We start from the raw sequence: 17,147 nt of genomic DNA on the forward strand, positions 1-17,147 counted from the left end.
GAACGTCCTATATTAAGTATGAGATAGCTTTCTCGAGATTATGAGAGCAGCAGGACTAGATATTAGCCGACATATAAATAAAGGATTAAACCATCAATATATCAAGGAGGGAAACTATTGTATGTTGAAGTCACAAAATAACAAGTTGGAAACAAGATTAGACCAGCCACAAGTTCTATGTCTTGTTTTCAATGACCAGTAATTTGATGTTTAAATGCTTGCATATGCTCCAATAAAATCTTAGTCAGAAATACTATGAATAGTCATATCACGCGAACAAGAGTCCTACTTCACCTTTAATAAGAATAAAAAACAAACGACTTGCAAAGACTTCAATCAGAATACAGGCATAGACGATGTATCGGTCATGGAAATATATTCTAAATCCAAAATCCTGTCCTAATCCTTCCTAAATATATTAATGGTATTAGAAGTTTCATTTCTGTTGGTGTGATTCTTTTCTATATGTTGCGAGAGTGAAAGTACATACAAAGTGCACTCTCAATTGGGACTTCTCATCGTAAAAGTGATGAGCCTCTACCTTGTACTTGCAAGTTGCAACCAAATATTCTATCCTTTCCATAATCAATGCGAGATAAGCAAAGGGATAAGCCTCTACCTCATACTTATAACCAAGTATTCTACCATTTCTACAACCAATATGAGATAAACATGATAATCTCCCCTTCACAAATTAGGTACCAGTTTGGGATAGGATCAAGTTTTTATTCAAGCGTTTACATCGGGTCTTAGATTGGATTATATCATTAACTTTTGATTCAAGTCTTTATTGGAAGTAGTTCTTGTCACTTGGTTCTAACACTAGGCCTTAGATTGGATTAGACTAGACCTTAGATTGGATTAGATCATTAATTTTGAATGAAGTCTATATTGGGAGGAGTTCTTGTACTTGGTTCTAATCCTAGTGTTGGGTACTATTGGTTATTCTCACCCGAAAAGTTAACTCAAAGGATAAGGCCTCTCCACACTTACAATCAAGCACCTTATTCTTTCTACAACCTATGTGAAATAAAGTCAACAATATCTCTCCGCCACACATCATGCACTAGGTTGAGACAACATCAACCTATCATCTGAATCTTTAGTGGGAGGAATTGTTGTAACCAGGATTTGATACCAATATTGGATGCTATTGGGCCTTCCTACGCCAAACGATAGCTTGGCTCAAGAGGTGAGGCCGTCTGAATCTTTAGTGGGCAGAATTATTGTAACCAGGATTTGATATTAATATTGGATGCTATTGGGTTTTGCCACCTCAAAAGCTAACTCAGTTCAAGAGGCGAGTCTCTCGCTCACACTTATAACTAAGCAATTTGTCCCTTTCATAACCAATGTGTGATAAAATCCAACAATCTTCCCTCACACTTATAACCAAGCAATTTGTCTCTTTCACAACCAATGTAGAATAAATCCAACAATCTCCTTCTTCCTTTCACAACCAATGTGGAATAAATCCAATAATCTCCTTCTTACATATTGGGCATTAAGTTGAATAATATGAATCTTCTGTCTGAGTGTCTACATTGGATTCGAGATTGGATCAAATTATCAACTTTTTACCCAAGTCTTTGCTGGGAGAAGTTGTTGTAATCAAGTTTTGATACTAGTGTTAGGTGCTATTGGACCTTAAAATCTAGTTCAACTCAAGAGGTGAGCCTCTCCCTCACACTTATATTTAAGCAATCTGTCTATTTCACTATTAGTGTGGGATAAACTTGACAATCTCCCCCAACACATTGAGCATTAGGTTGGACAACATCAATTTTTCATTTGAGTGTCTACATCAGGTCCGAGATTGGATCAAGTTATCAACATTTTATCCAGGCCTTTACTTGGAGAAATTGTAATTGAGTTTTGATACTAGTATTAAGTGCTATTGGATCTTCCCACTTCAAAAGCTAATTTAAGGAATGAGACTTTTTTCTCGTACTTATAACAAAACACCTTGTCCTTTTCACGCCCAATGGGGATAAACCTAATAATCTTCCCTCCCTCCTCTCCCACATATCAGTTACCAAGTTAGAATTGCATCAATCTTTCATCCAAGTGAAGCTAATTCAAGAAGTAAGACTTTTGCTCACACTTATACCAAATACCTTGTCCCTTCCACAACCAATGGAAAGAAACCTAATAATTCCCCCCCCCCGGCCTCCTTCACATATCAGTTACCAAGTTAGAACAACATCAATCTTTCATCCAACTGTGCACATTGGGCTCTAGGTCGGATTAGATCATCAACTTTTCATCCAAGTCTTTAATGGAAGAAGATGTTGTAAATAGGTTTTGATACCAATATTGGGTACTATTGGACCTTCCTACCCCAAAAGCTAATTCATGGGGTGAAACTTTCTAACACACTTATAACCAAGCATCTTGTCCCTTTTATAACCGATATGGAATAAACTCAATAACATTTTTATAGTACTCCCTCTACCCTATATCTTTTCATTTTTAAGAAACCCAACTTATTAAGAATAGTTTGATTGTGATATCATGCTTCTCTTTTTAATTTTGCCCCTCAAATTTTAAATTTTGAATTTGAATGTAACATACATATGAATAAAGGTAGGGATAACATTAGGAATAGAGGTTATGGGTTTGACTTTTGTAAGATCACAAATATTTTCAGACATCCAAAAATAAAAGTTAAGACACCTTCAATGGGATAAAGACTGTATTATATTTGTGCCCCGACTAAATCAAAATGAATGGGTGCCTAACTGCCTATGCAGATAAAAAAGAGAAGAAAGAAACGAACTTGCATTTGGTAAGCTAGTTGATAAGTATGTATTTTACATAATTTTAGTGTATTTTATTGCTTAGTTTTTGGTGTGTTTTAGTTACTTTAAGAGATAAATAACAGGTTTATAGTGATTTCTGTATTTTGTGGTTTAAATGAGAAAAACTACATTTCTATGGATGTAAGTGGTTAAAATCTCATGTTTTTATAGATTTTAGTGACTCAATCATCAATTAGGTGAAGTGAGAAGATACTCTCATGATTTTTGATGATTTGAAATGATTTTAAGTGAACGTAAAGTGCAAAATATTCAAAAGATGAAATGCAATCAAGTTCAAATGAAGAAAGGATTGGCTACTCTGATAGGTTCTAGTATTTCGAACATAACAAGAGTTATACATATTGTATTGAAATGATTCTTAAACCATTTTGAAGCCAAGACAAAGGCCTACAATTCTTATGTGAATCAAAGTCTAGTTTATACATTTTCCTTGTCAAAAAACCAAAATACATTGATGCATTTTTTGCTGCCAAAATCTGAAAATGGCTGCTGACTAGTCAAAGGTATTACTATCATTTCTTAGTCTACAAAGCTCCAAATGACATAATTCTTAATGTATTGGAAAACTAACTTAATTATCTAGAACTTGCAAGCTTTGTGAAAGAGTTAGTTCAACTTCTTCCATTAAGAATTTTATAGTTTAAATTGATGGAAAAACACAACAATGTTGAGGAGAATCATCAAAAAGTGCAAAACTTGCAATCAAGTGGATACGCGAGCTTGATACCTAAGACATCCCTCGCAAATCTTGCCTCACAGATCCTGATTTTAGCTCTACAAGTTGCTTTGAAACTTGGAGCTTATTCACAAAAGTTTTTTGACCACTTTTTATGAAAGAATTTCGGAAGGAATACCTAAGAAATTATGGAGCGGATTGGAATCAACTTTTGGTAATTCAAAGGAGCAATTTGCATCAACTTTAAACATAATTGATTGGGGGTTGATTCTTCTATAAATAGGCCATTTAAGACACATTTTTGCTTAACTTTAGAGTCTAGAAAAACTATACCAAAATGTAGACTTTCACTAGAATTTTCTAGTTCATTAGTTTAGTGTATGTTAGTGTAGTTTTATAAGACTTTATATAAGTAACTAAGCGTAAATGAGGTAGACAATGAAGAGAGAAAAGCTTGAAACTCAAGTGACAAGAGTGACATCTCTCCTACTCTTTATTACTTGTATTGATTCATATGTTTAGTTATAATACAAGCGTAGTTCTTGTTTCCTTTTACTTTATGCTTTGCTAGTCGTTTTACCTAGGGGATAGATGAATTAATTATGATTATTTATATGAGGTTTTCATGGTTATTTGAACTTATTTCTTGATCAAGTTATTTAACACATTTGCTATTACAATCATGATGAACTTGATACTATTAATTGTGATTATGTAAAGGCATTGTTTCATCAATGAACATTGGGATTCAACACCAGTTTATGGAAAAGTTAAAACTAGGGAGTTAACTCACTAATATAGGGGTTGTATCTTTGTGGTTTTGGTGGTTTGTTTCATGTAATTTCATAGAATTTAATGAATCTATAACTAGTTTCATATCACGTTAGTAGGTGTGAAATAATTATAGGTATGGTTGGTATATTTACGAAAGCATATATCATATATATATATTAGAAAATTATATCATAATGAGCCAAGGTAAATAAACTCATTTAAGTGATAATTTCACTTGCAAGAGTAGTTAGGAATTCCATGATCCCATGAGTTCTCTATGATTAGTTTTACTACTTTTATTCTATGTTTATAGTGTAGATTTAATTTCTTGTATTTGTAATAGTCTAAATAATAGAAGAGTTTGAAAACTACATGTAATTGATTAATTCTCCTTGTGGGATCAACATTTATTATCCCCTATACTTGATAAGCGATCTGTATATTTGCAGAAAATAGGATATTTAGGTTTTCAAAATTTAGATTGAAGAAAAAAACCATCATCACTAGCTAATAGGAAGGGATTAAAAATCTCCTTAAACTATAAGTTAGGCGTTCAAAACCCAGCACCTGCACTTAAGAAAATCTAAAAGAGATGTAGTTTGTCTAGATGGTCCTCTCTCTCTCCAGTCCCTCATATAACTCAGTTGGGCTCCCTATTTCCCTTAGAATAGGATAAGATAGATTATAAATGTTGCCATATAAGTAAAGCCTTCTCTTTAGAGTAGGATAGAGTAGGTTATAAATGTTGTCATATGAGAGAGAGAAAAAAAGGTAGAGATAACAACAATATAAAGTAGTTTTAGTAAAGTTTATGGACGAAAGCAATTTTAGTAAAGTTTAAAGGACCACTTAAGCAATCCTTTATTGAAATTTTCAAAATTTAGGATCCTACCTTGGATTATTTCGGAAATAATAGAATCCAACAACAGGTAGGATCATGAAATTATAATATTTTATTAAAAATATAAAGAAATTAACACTTTATTTATTTATGAGTTAATGTTCATGAAACATATGCAAATAGGTATGACATGTGCAATATTAGCCAAAAAAAAAGGTAAAGTTCTTCAACTAAAATCTACAATTGGTCACATTATATACCAATATATAAAAGGTCAATTCAATCCAAAATTTGTATTATTTTTTGGCTAAAATTTTTTAAAGTAAATATCATTGATTTAAATTTGCGAAATATAATATTTTGATTTCCTAAATATTAAGATGTTCTCTTTATTTTATAATATGTACTCAAATTTACAAACTATTATCGATTAACTATAATTTTATAAACTCGACTTGTTTAAAAAAAAAACTCCGGTCAAACCTAAAAGAAAAACTATCAATCTACTTGCTTTTGTTCGAGCTGGTTTAGCCCTTAAATCCCAAATTGTCACAAAATTACCTTTTTCGTAAAGATTGGAAAAACTAGACAGTTCAACGGTAAAATGTCAAATCAAAATGGTTTATTAGGTCAAGAGTTGGAGCCAAGAACTATAAATAAATAAATAAATATATATATATATATATATATATATATATATATATATATATATATATTATGATGGACACAGTAATGCAAGTAATACAAACAAATTACAACTCAAATTAATCCACACTTCGTAGAAATCACAACTCAACATCACTGTACATCAACTCGAATATATGGGACCTCTAAGTCTCCGGAATCAATGTTGAGTACTTGACTAAAGTCTCATGGTTTAGTCAAGTAGCCAACCACTTACACTACTCCCGATTTCCTAGGTATGTAGCTAAATTTGACTGATGATGACAAGAAGTTCTGCTGCAGATAAAATCAGCTCCCACATTTTTATTTCCAAATAACGTTTTAATAGTTTTAAGTTGGGTAACAATGACATAAAATCAGGGCTTATTTTCATTTGGTTTTCCCCTCATTTTCCTTTAATTTCAAAATTTCCTCTAAATTCCTTTACATAATAACATGCTGTCACTAAATTACCAAAACTATTAACATTTCTATATTTGATATCTTGATTCTAAAGGATAAGAAATATTAATGCCAATGAATATTCTATGCTCTTAACAAAATGTCTGTGTTCTGGTTTATCTCTATCTTTTAACTTTAAATATTAATCCATCAGTCTCCTATTGTAATCTACATCTTTAAAATGTTTTTGCGTTTCAATTAAAATGATAAACTTACCGGTGTGATCAAATATTATCATTCACTCAATTGTTACATTTAATTTTGATTATATAATATTTTTTATATTAAAAATTATTTATAATGTACTTATATGTCAATAATCGGTCAACCCGTCAGTCGGATTGGGTGATCCACCCAATCATTTTTTTCCCGGTTCAATTAGCCGTCTGATCCGCACTTCTTTGTTGGCCGGGCAATAATTGGTTCTACGTTGTCGTTTCATCTCAAGTCAATTCAATCGAAAGATTTTTCTGCAATTTCTTTACCGCCAACGTTATCGTCTTCTTTACCAAAACACAGAGAGTTTCCAATTTGGCAATTTCTTTACCAAATGGAAGCTCTAAAATCCTCCTTTCTGTACCCAATCGCCGCCACCACCGCCGGCGGCGGCGGCATAAACCCCACTCTCAAAATCCCATCTTCAACAAAACCACCACCGTCCAATACCCACAAATCCAGACCAAATGCCACCACTTTCTGCTGCCGCTGCTCAGTCACACCGGACCCCTGGACCCTCAGCGATGGCAATAAGCCGAAACCCAAGTCCAAGAACCCCAAGAATCGGCTCTCCGATGACAACGCCCGCCGGATTATCAAAGCTAAAGCCCAGTACTTGAGCCAGTTGAGGCGCAACCAGGGCTCCCGGGCTCAGACTCCCAAGTGGATTAAAAGGACCCCTGAGCAGATGGTCCAGTACCTGGAAGATGATAGGAATGGCCATTTGTACGGAAAGCACGTTGTTGCTGCCATCAAGAGAGTGAGGAGCCTCTCCGGGAAGCCTGAGGGTTCTTATGACATGAGGGAAGTGATGGGTTCTTTCGTTGCCAAGCTGACTTTCAGAGAAATGTGTGTGGTGTTGAAGGAGCAGAAGGGTTGGAGACAAGTTAGGGACTTCTTTGCTTGGATGAAATTGCAGGTGCCCCTTGCCTTTCCCCTTTTCTTTTCTTCTCCTCTTGTGTCTCTTTATGGAAAGCTAAATTATCACTTAGTACAACTGTATCTACCAATTATTCCTCCTATGCTGTAGCATTTCCTTTCCCTGTCAATAATGGCACCAAGCATGTCCCATTTGTACTTTTTTTTTTAAGCCCTGATGCTTTGTTTATTTTTTGGTTCTTATAATATTCGCGATATTGATTTGGTGTAATATTAGATGTATGATTCGACAGTTAAGCTATCGGCCTAGTGTTATTGCCTACACAATTGTTCTCCGGGCCTATGGTCAAGTTGGAAAAATCAAGCTTGCTGAGCAGGTCTTCCTTGAGATGCTTGAAGCAGGGTGTGAACCAGATGAAGTTGCTTCTGGAACCATGTTATGTGCCTATGCCAGATGGGGCCGCCATAAAGCCATGCTATCCTTTTATTCGGCTGTGCGAGATAGGGGCATCACGCCACCAACTGCAGTCTTCAATTTTATGCTCTCATCATTACAGAAGAAATTGCTTCATGAGCATGTTTTGAATGTATGGAGGCAAATGATGGATGATAAGGTGGTCCCTGATCATTTTACTTATACAGTTGTCATCAGTTCATTTGTCAAAGTTGGTCTTGCTGAAGATGCTTTCAGGACTTTTGCTGAAATGAATAATATGGGATATGTGCCTGAGGAGGCAACTTACAGTCTTCTGATTGCTTTGAGTGCTAAAAGTGGTAGCTGCACTGAATCTTTCAAGCTTTATGAAGACATGAGATCACGAGGAATTGTTCCAAGTAATTTCACTTGTGCTTCCCTTCTAGCATTGTACTACAAAATTGGGGATTATTCTAAAGCCCTTTCTCTTTTCTCTGAAATGGAAAGATATGGCATAGTTGCAGATGAAGTCATTTATGGTTTACTTATTAGAATATATGGAAAACTTGGTTTGTACGAGGATGCTCAGAAGATGTTTGAAGAGGTGGAGAAGCTTGGCCTATTGAGTGATCAGAAAACATACACGACAATGGCACAGGTCCATCTCAATTTTGGAAGTTTTGACAAGGCTTTGAGCTTAATGGAGAAAATGAAATCTGCAAACATTTTGTCATCGAGGTTTGCTCTAATTGTCCTCTTACAGTGCCATGTTAAGAAGGAAGATTTAGAATCTGCTGAAACTACATTTCAGGCTTTATCTAAGACTGGGCCTCCAGACGCTGGTTCTTGCAACTGTATGCTTAATCTGTTTATGAAACTTGATTTGATGGAGAGAGCAAAGCATTTTGCTATGAAGATCAGGAAAGACCAGGTAGAATTTGATATGGAGCTTCTCAAGACGGTCATGAAGGTTTATTGCAAGGAGGGTATGATAACTGATGCAAAGAATTTAATAGATGACTTGTGCAGAACGAAGATGTCTCTGGATTGTACCTTTGTCCAGACTTTTCTGGTGGCCCTGTATGGAAGCAGGCCAGCAGAAGCTGAATTTTTTTCTGAGCCCTTCGACAATTCTGACCCCTTGGCACTGGAACTGATTCTTACTCTCTTAGTTTCTAATCAACATGCCGCAGGGTTAGAGGGAAATTTTAAGTTGTTCCTTGAGAGTGCAAATGGTTTGTTAGTTGCAAGTCAGCTTATTATCAAATTTTGCAAACAAGGCAAGAAACTTATTCCTTTCTGTCAGATCATGGATACCAGTTCATGTTTAGTTTGTGTCAATCAAGTCCTTGATACTGTGTTCTTCATTGCCTAAAGATGCAACAAAGTGGCAATGCTTGAAATTTTCAGGAATTCACTCTAAATGTTACATGCAGGTAATGTGGCAAAAGCGGAATATCTTTTTGAGCTACTGATTAAGATGGGTAACAAGCCAAAGGATGCAGCAAGTGGATCTTTGATTAGTTTATATGGAAAGCAGCAGAAGTTGAAACAAGCTGAAAAAGTCTTTGCAACAGTTGCAAATTCCTCTGAAACACGCGGAATGCTGCATAGTTCGATGATTGATGCTTATAGCAAATGTGATAAACATGAGGAGGCATACATGTTTTACAAAGAAGAGACACGGCAAGGAAACAATTTTGGTCCTGTTGCCATTAGCATGCTTGTAAATGCATTGGCTAATAGAGGTAAGATGTGGAAAGTCAAACTGGAGTGATGTGATTCTGTTGATTTATGGTACTGAAGTTGTTGACAAATTGGAACATTGCAGTTCTTGCAATTGTTTGAGTTTGAGATAGAGAATCCTTGGCATATATATTCTGGGTTTAATGGCTCAAGAAGCTTAATAGTTTCTTTCTGATAGAAATACAAGCCGCTTTCATCATTCAGTACTGTTGCATCCTGTTGAGAAAGTTGTTATTCTTGACTTGCTGCTGAGAAAATTTTTCCCTTCTTTTTTTGGGGGGGGGGGGGGGTAGGGGTGGAAAAGCAGATTCTCTGAGTTTGACATGTTTATGATTTTACATCTGGAAACAGCTTGCTTTGCATGTTGACCAAAAATGAGAACATGAAAGAGTCGCTGAGTGACAGTAGTAATTTTAAAAAGTGCTTTTCATTGTTGCTACTTGATGTTGGTTCTAAAGCTTTTGCAGGCAAATTCCGTGAAGCAGAGGATGTTGTTCATAATAGTTTACGTTCTGCTTTGGGGCTTGACACTGTAGCTTATAATACATTTATCAAGGCAATGCTTGAAGCAGGTTTATCTCAGCCCTTAAATAAACTGTTCCATCAGCCAAAAAAAGGAAGAACTAATGACATGTGATTTTACAGGTAAACTGCGCTTTGCTGCTAGCATTTATGATCGTATGCTTTCCCTGAATGTTGCTCCATCACTTCAGACATACAACACTATGATCAGGTTATTGCTGTTCTCTGATTTTGCAAAGAGGTGTTCATTATTAGTAAATAGATTTTAAACAACATTTATATTGTACATCTCAATGCAGCGTCTATGGACGCGGCCGGAACCTGGACAAAGCTGTAAAGATGTTTGACATGGCTCGTAGCAGAGGCATGTCTTTGGATGAGAAGACATATACGAACATAATATGCTATCTTGGAAAGGCAGGTAGGTTATATACATTACTTTATTGTAGTGGAAGTTGTTGGCTGCTATTCATCTTCATATTAGAATGCCAAAGTTACTTCTACGTGGTTTGTTGAAGTGGAAAGAAAACTTGACACACTTCTTAGTCATTTTCACTAAAATTCCAAATTATTGCTGGAGTTTTGGATTTCATAGCAGAAAAAATTTCAAGCATTTCCCAAATTAAGACACAGGTCACAACTGTTCTTTCTACGTGGGTGTTAGTACTTAAAAGTAATTTTTTTAGGTTTAGTGAGCACTTGGTTTTGGTTTGGAATGCATTTCAGTTGTTTTCTGGTTTCTGGATTGATGTGAGAGTTAGGTTATAGGAACTTATTCAACATGAACCATATCTTGTACTTGATCCTAATTTACTGGTACATTCCTCTGATGTTTTCAACTTTGCAGATAGAACTCAAGAAGCATCACTTCTGTTCAACAAAATGCAGGAAGAAGGGATCAAACCTGGGAAGGTAGTTGCATTATATATCAGATGACTCATTATTTAATAAGTCTGGGTGCTGCATTTTAGAATTTTCTAGAAGTTGTGGTTGCTATTTGATGGTAGTGCTATAGTTCAGTTTTCATTTCTTACCTGCCATTTTTAACGTGCTTAAAGTGTGGTTTGATGAATGACTTTAAAGTGCGAAGGAATGTCTGCCTTAAGTTCCCATCAGAGATTTGTGACTATAAGGTTGCCTGTTCAAGTGTTTGTGAAAATTCATTTCTCTGGACCCCATGTCATATGATCTCAAAATGATGCGCTTTTGTTGCTGACAAGTAGCTTATGAATTAAAATTACCCTGTTGTACCATATAAAGAATGTTTCCTGGTAAACTACCAATATGATATCTATATCTGGTTGTTTTATTTTAGGTAAGTTACAATGTTATGATGAATATATATGCCACTGCTGGGCTTTACAATGAAGCGGAGGAACTCTTCTGCAGCATGAAGAGAGATGGCTGTTTACCTGATTCCTACACCCATCTTGCTCTTATTCGAGCATACACACAGGGTTTAAAATATTCAGAAGGAGAAAAGGTCATTATTTTAATGCAGAAGGAAGGACTTTGTGCTTCTTGTGCTCATCTCAACCTCTTGTTATTAGCTTTTGCAAAAGCTGGTTTAACTGAGGAAGCTGAAAGATTTTATGGAAAATTCATGACATTTGGTTTGACCCCTGACATTGAGAGTAACCGAATCATGCTTAGGGGTTACCTGGACTATGGGCATATAGAAAAAGGTATCTCTTTCTTTGAAAGGATTAGTGAATCTGTGGAGCCTGACAGATTTATCATGAGTGCAGCCATACACTTCTACATGTCAGCAGGCTTGGAGCACAGCGCAGAAGAACTTTTAAGGTCTATGAGCAGTTTGGGAATCCCATTCTTGGAAAATCTTGTAGTGGGATCGAGGACTTAGGCCAACCCCAGCAATGGCACTGGGAAGTAGAGTACCTGGTCAAGGACTAATTGCCCCACGATTTAAGCTTACCACTGTCAATCCACTCCTTCAAGTGTTACACAGGAGAAATGAGCTCTCAGTGCTTAATCATGAACCAAAGATGACCCTGATGAAGATTCATCCCTGTACATTTGATCTGCAGTCTACCCTATCACTAATTAGATGGAATTGAGAAAAAAGACGGTATGACTTGCCTGGTCATTGAAGACGGCATCATCTCAGATGATACAGTTGGAAAGGAGAGTTGGGGTGCGGAAGTAAACATATCGGGCAGCTCTTTAGTCAGGGAACTCTGTTACTTTTGTAGGAGACAGCAAATGATTGTATACTGGACTGCCAGACTGCAGAAGGGGGTTTCTGCTACCTTAGAGGGGTTTTCTGCTGCCTTAGATACTGGTGTTTCAACTAGTATATAGTTTCTACCATAGGCTTGGATTCGTAGGATGTGGATGCAGAGTTAGAGGTGATAAATCAGTTCGTGCAAGTGGCCTCCAGTGCTTCTTCTTTTGCTTCTGCTCTGTTTTTACTTTCCATGGGAGCTTTTCAGTAACCTCCCAAATGGAACCACATGACCTGAGAAGACCTCGTGACATGAGAACATTCTGTTGATAGAAAATCTGGTAGTAGGATTTTGAGAATTGATTTGTAAGATTCGTCAACTTTAACCAACTGTAATCATCAAGTTCTTAAAGCTGAGTCAAGTTCTGCTTTATAAGCAAAAAGGTTTTTGAAATACAATTAGAAGCAAATTGCCTTAGTTTGATATACAATTGATTCAATAATATTCGTTAGAACTCAAAATTAGTTCAATAAAAGTATGTTTGAGCTGTCGGCATTACATGACATCAGTGATTTTGTAATGATAAGGAAGAGCTATTTTTGCAATTTTTCATTACCAAATTCAGATTATTATGGGACACCAAATATAGCATAAATTCTGTCCAGTACTCTGAAAAGCTTATCACTCAAGTGCCTGTTATCGGTAGACGAATTTAATCCTTCAGTACAGAAAACTTGCATCCAACATAACGGAGCCTTGAGTTTAGAGATTAAGGCACAGCAGGTCAGGTCACATTGGATTTGCTCCAAATCAAATTGACTTCGGAGTTGCTTCGACAGTGTGCTGTGATGGTTGATGGCCTGAGACCTACTGCAAGGTCTTGCGTTTCACAGTTGTTTCCTTCAAGAAAAAATGAATAGTAAATGTAAGGAAATGTGCACTGAATTTTCAACCGAGGGCTAAACACAGGATATCAGAAAGTGCAAAATTGATTTCTAAATCTGCTCCGCTCCTAGTCCTCATTTACTAAAATTCTTCACAGCACCACAGTATTAAATTTACGTCTTGGGTAAAGTTCAATAAGACGCCAAATTGGCCTTTTAAATTCCAGTTGGAGATTTGGCTTTCCTACGAATGAGAATGCCAATATCCATCTCCCAATGTCCATGAACATTAAAAAAGAAAAAGAAAAGAGCCATTCGAAGTTAAATAAGTGTCATCAAATTGGTTTTCCTGGAAATACAGAGAAGCTTCAAGAATATTACAGTGAGTGTTATGCTGTTCAACTTCTTTAAGTCTGATACAAGATATAGCAATCTATGAACTTGAATTCAACTTTTTCAGTTAAGTATTGGACAAAGTAATCTACTAACCGCAACAATATCCAACTTGGGGCAGTGATTTCACAATTCGCTAATTGACACTTCAGTATAAAACTGCAAATTGCCTAATTGACAAACACTACTCTTCTTTTTCCAAGAACTTCAGTCGAATTGTCAGCTCGGGGCATATTTGCTGATAACAGAATAAAGAACATAAACTTCTACTTGTATGAAAGTTCAGAATGTATGGAAAGCAAATGAAAAGGCAAGGAAAGATTAGTACGTAGATGAATGATGGTGGGGTGATCATGTTGAATCTTCACTGCCGTGGAGAATCCATGTTTGGTAGAGTGACCTACAGTACATCAGGAACTTGTATGCAACGCCGTGTGAGTGGTATGGTGAAAGTTTCGATTACTTCGAAGGCCTTGTTTGGATGAAATGATATGGACTCATTTTCGTTTTTTTTTTCCTACACAAATATAACATACAAGTATTACCCCATTGTGTAAGTGTTTATTCATTTTGTTATTTAATCCCATTTTTTAAGAAATTGATACTTGGTCCCCTAGCTGTTTAGGCTTAGACATTAGACAAACTGTTGATTTTTCTTTTTTCTCGTAAAGTCTTTCCTATTTTTATCATTACTATATAAAAAGTATGATGAGTTTTGGCAATAGAGAGTATAAGAGTGTAAGCATATTTCTATCTCAGTTTTTGTTATACCTAAATTATGCTCATTTTTTTAAATTAGAGTTATTGCATTTCAATCATGACACTAATAAGAAAAATGAAAAGTTTCAATAAATTACATCTAAAAAATGTTGGTTATTGAAATTAAAAACTGCTCATTTACAACCATATTCACCAATCGTTTCCCTTATCTCCGAATATTGTATGTGTTAAAATTTTCTCCAATTATTATATTGTTGTGTGTGATAATTAAAGTTAACTACATTTTATATGCATATTGTTTTAGAAAAAAAATCATGATTAATAAGAAGACAAAAAGTTATAAATAGTTCACAAGAAAACAAAAAGCTTAAATTGATGATTAAATTCACTATATTATGTCATATTGTTTAAGAAAACTCCAAAAAAAATATCGATAATTATAAAAAATATAACAAAAAAGGTTTACAACTATTGAAATTGATAAAAATTTGTCATATCCAAATTAGAATGTTTTAATGTGTATTTTGCTCAAATTTTGTTGTGTGCACTCGTTTGACACAACATAGAAAATTTCCTCTTCTTATTGTCACAATCCAAGTAAAACATGCAACTTAGTTTTGACATAATATGTTCCATCTTTAGAGTTCAATAAACTTTTGATTGCTTTGTATATAATAAATATTTTGTACAACTAGCAATTGCTTTGTTTTGTTTATTATATAGTTTCTTAATCAATATTATACCAATAACTTAGGTTAAATATGATGATCTTCCATCTTCAGACTTTTATAACTATAGAATGCACAATAAACTTTTAATTGCTTTGTATACAATAAGCATTTTGTACAACTAACAATTGCTTAATTTTGTTCATTATATAATTTCTTAGTTTATATTATGCCAATAATCAAAAGTTTACAAAGAAATTTAGTATATTAAAGGTTTTATATCTTGAAAAAGTATATTCATGTGCAGCCGGTCGAATCACGCTCAAATACCAAGTCGTATCATGAGTATGATTTTATATGTGACTATAGCATATTCACATGTTTGTAATAAATTATTTTTTTGTCTCCGTTTTAATCCAATTATTATGGTATTAAAGGCCATAAAATTGCTACTATTCATAGTTTCTTGGTTGAAGAAATTGAAAACATGCTTTAGTTTTTAATACATGGGAAAGCTAAAGTTGTTTCAGAAAGTGACTGTAGATGCTGAGTTCTGCAATCCTGTTTTGATGTTGATCAGACTTGATATTTCCTTGGTAGACAACCTATAAAAATAGATGGGACTTGATCTCCGGAATAAAATCTGATGATCAAGCAAAAAAGACGGATTCAAGGTTTTCTATCCTTTTACTGAGATAAGAGCTGTATGCATATTATTTTTCTTTTGTCACATCTTTCTTTTATATTTCTGTAAGTGGTTGGGACCGTTTGATCTCGCATGCTACGCATTCCGAAGACCTCAAGATCAAAGTCTTTAGATAAGGTGTCATTTTCGGAACCTGTCCAATATGTTTGCTCTTATTGTGTTACTCTCCGATTATTTTATGACTTGGTTTTGAGTTTTTTCATCATTTTAATACTTGTAAAACACGTGTAAGTGACTGGCGACAACGTTGGACATCTGTCTTTTCTATATCTTCTCTTATTCTTCAGCAACTAAGGCTAGCTCACCGATTATTTTATGACTTGGTTTCGAGTTTTTCATCGTTTTAACACTTGCAAAACATGTGTAAGTGATTGATAACAATATTGGACATCTGTCTTTTTTTTATCATCTTTTATTCTCCAGCAACCAAGACTAGCTCACCGATTATTTTATGACTTGGTCTTGAGTTTTTTCACTGTTTTAACACTGGAAAAACATGTGTAAGTGACTGATGACAACGTTAGACATCTGTCTTTTCTATACATTCTCTTATTCTCCAACAACCAAGACTAGCTCACCGATTATTTTATGACTTGGTTTTGAGCTTTTTCACTGTTTTAATACTCGTAAAACATGTGTAAGTGATTGATCACTGACAGGTGTCGAGCCTGTACAATAATAATAATAAAACCTAACTACCACCAAAAGCAGTTAATAATTAATTCTAGGTACTGGAGCAGGGACTTTAGATGTGCAATGGGTTACTTGATTCACCCTGTTCCCGAAAAGTTTGCTTAATCCGATATACTCGAATTAATTAACTGACAGAATTTACTAACTAGTAGACAGTGACAAGCAAGGTCGTCTCCTCAGGGACTGGGGAAAAGTTCGTTTCCTTTCGAGTCACGACAAACGGGGGTATTTAGGATTTAATGCTAATGAATTGTTAATTAAATAAATTAAATGCAAAAAATAACAATTAATTGAAAGAAATAATTGGGAGAACTCTAACCAATGGTATACTTCAGAAATGGTTCATGCAACTGATCATCGATTCAAGTATAATTCCAACATTTATTAATAGATTGGTTATAGTTGTCATGCACGTGATAAACAACCAGCCTTTCCTTAATTTCTCGATAGTTAAGGTACGACCGTTAACTATTTCTCTAATCCGGAAACAATCCTAGGTACGATCGTAGGATTTAATTTCTAGACTGTATTAAGAATTAGAAAGACCCAATCCTAATTAACAAACACGCTACGAGGGTTAGTTTAAGTTAGATCGTATGTTTTCCTGACATAAACTCAATTACGCCAGTTGCTACCGGGACGGAGGTAATCGAACAATTACGGATTTAACTACCCCCAATTAGCAAAATAGCCTACATGAATAATTAAATATTGTGCACTATTCAATCATACACAAAAACTGTAATAATTAAAAGCAGAAAACATATAAATACCAATAAATGGAGGAAATAATTAAAATAATTTAGATCTCACGGTAATTATCAAACCAAATCTTCAATTTTTCCCTTGACTAGAATTAAGAAATTAGTTCTCCATTAATG

General features: G+C 34.9%; 1 protein-coding gene across 4 annotated transcripts; it reads left to right on the forward strand.

Annotated features, from left to right (window-relative positions):
- Window positions 1–6,596: 6,596 nt before the first annotated feature.
- On the forward strand, window positions 6,597–12,679 carry LOC113737010 (pentatricopeptide repeat-containing protein At5g27270-like). Of its 4 annotated transcripts, none has more exons than XM_027264253.2 (8): window positions 6,597–7,373; window positions 7,627–9,028; window positions 9,185–9,496; window positions 9,953–10,066; window positions 10,140–10,227; window positions 10,316–10,437; window positions 10,864–10,928; window positions 11,332–12,679. In XM_027264253.2, exons 1-8 carry the CDS (start codon window positions 6,789–6,791, stop codon window positions 11,878–11,880), a joined length of 3,237 nt encoding a protein of 1,078 aa, XP_027120054.1. In that variant the 5' UTR covers window positions 6,597–6,788; the 3' UTR covers window positions 11,881–12,679. The 4 variants fall into 4 exon arrangements, with proteins under 4 accessions (XP_027120054.1, XP_027120056.1, XP_071939686.1 ...); XM_027264255.2 differs by having other exon boundaries at window positions 6,598–7,373; window positions 9,962–10,066; XM_072083585.1 differs by having other exon boundaries at window positions 6,599–7,373; window positions 7,611–9,028; window positions 9,962–10,066.
- Window positions 12,680–17,147: the final 4,468 nt, after the last annotated feature.

The sequence above is a fragment of the Coffea arabica genome, chromosome 3e, assembly GCF_036785885.1.
Source record: "Coffea arabica cultivar ET-39 chromosome 3e, Coffea Arabica ET-39 HiFi, whole genome shotgun sequence".
Classification (NCBI taxonomy): domain Eukaryota; kingdom Viridiplantae; phylum Streptophyta; class Magnoliopsida; order Gentianales; family Rubiaceae; genus Coffea; species Coffea arabica.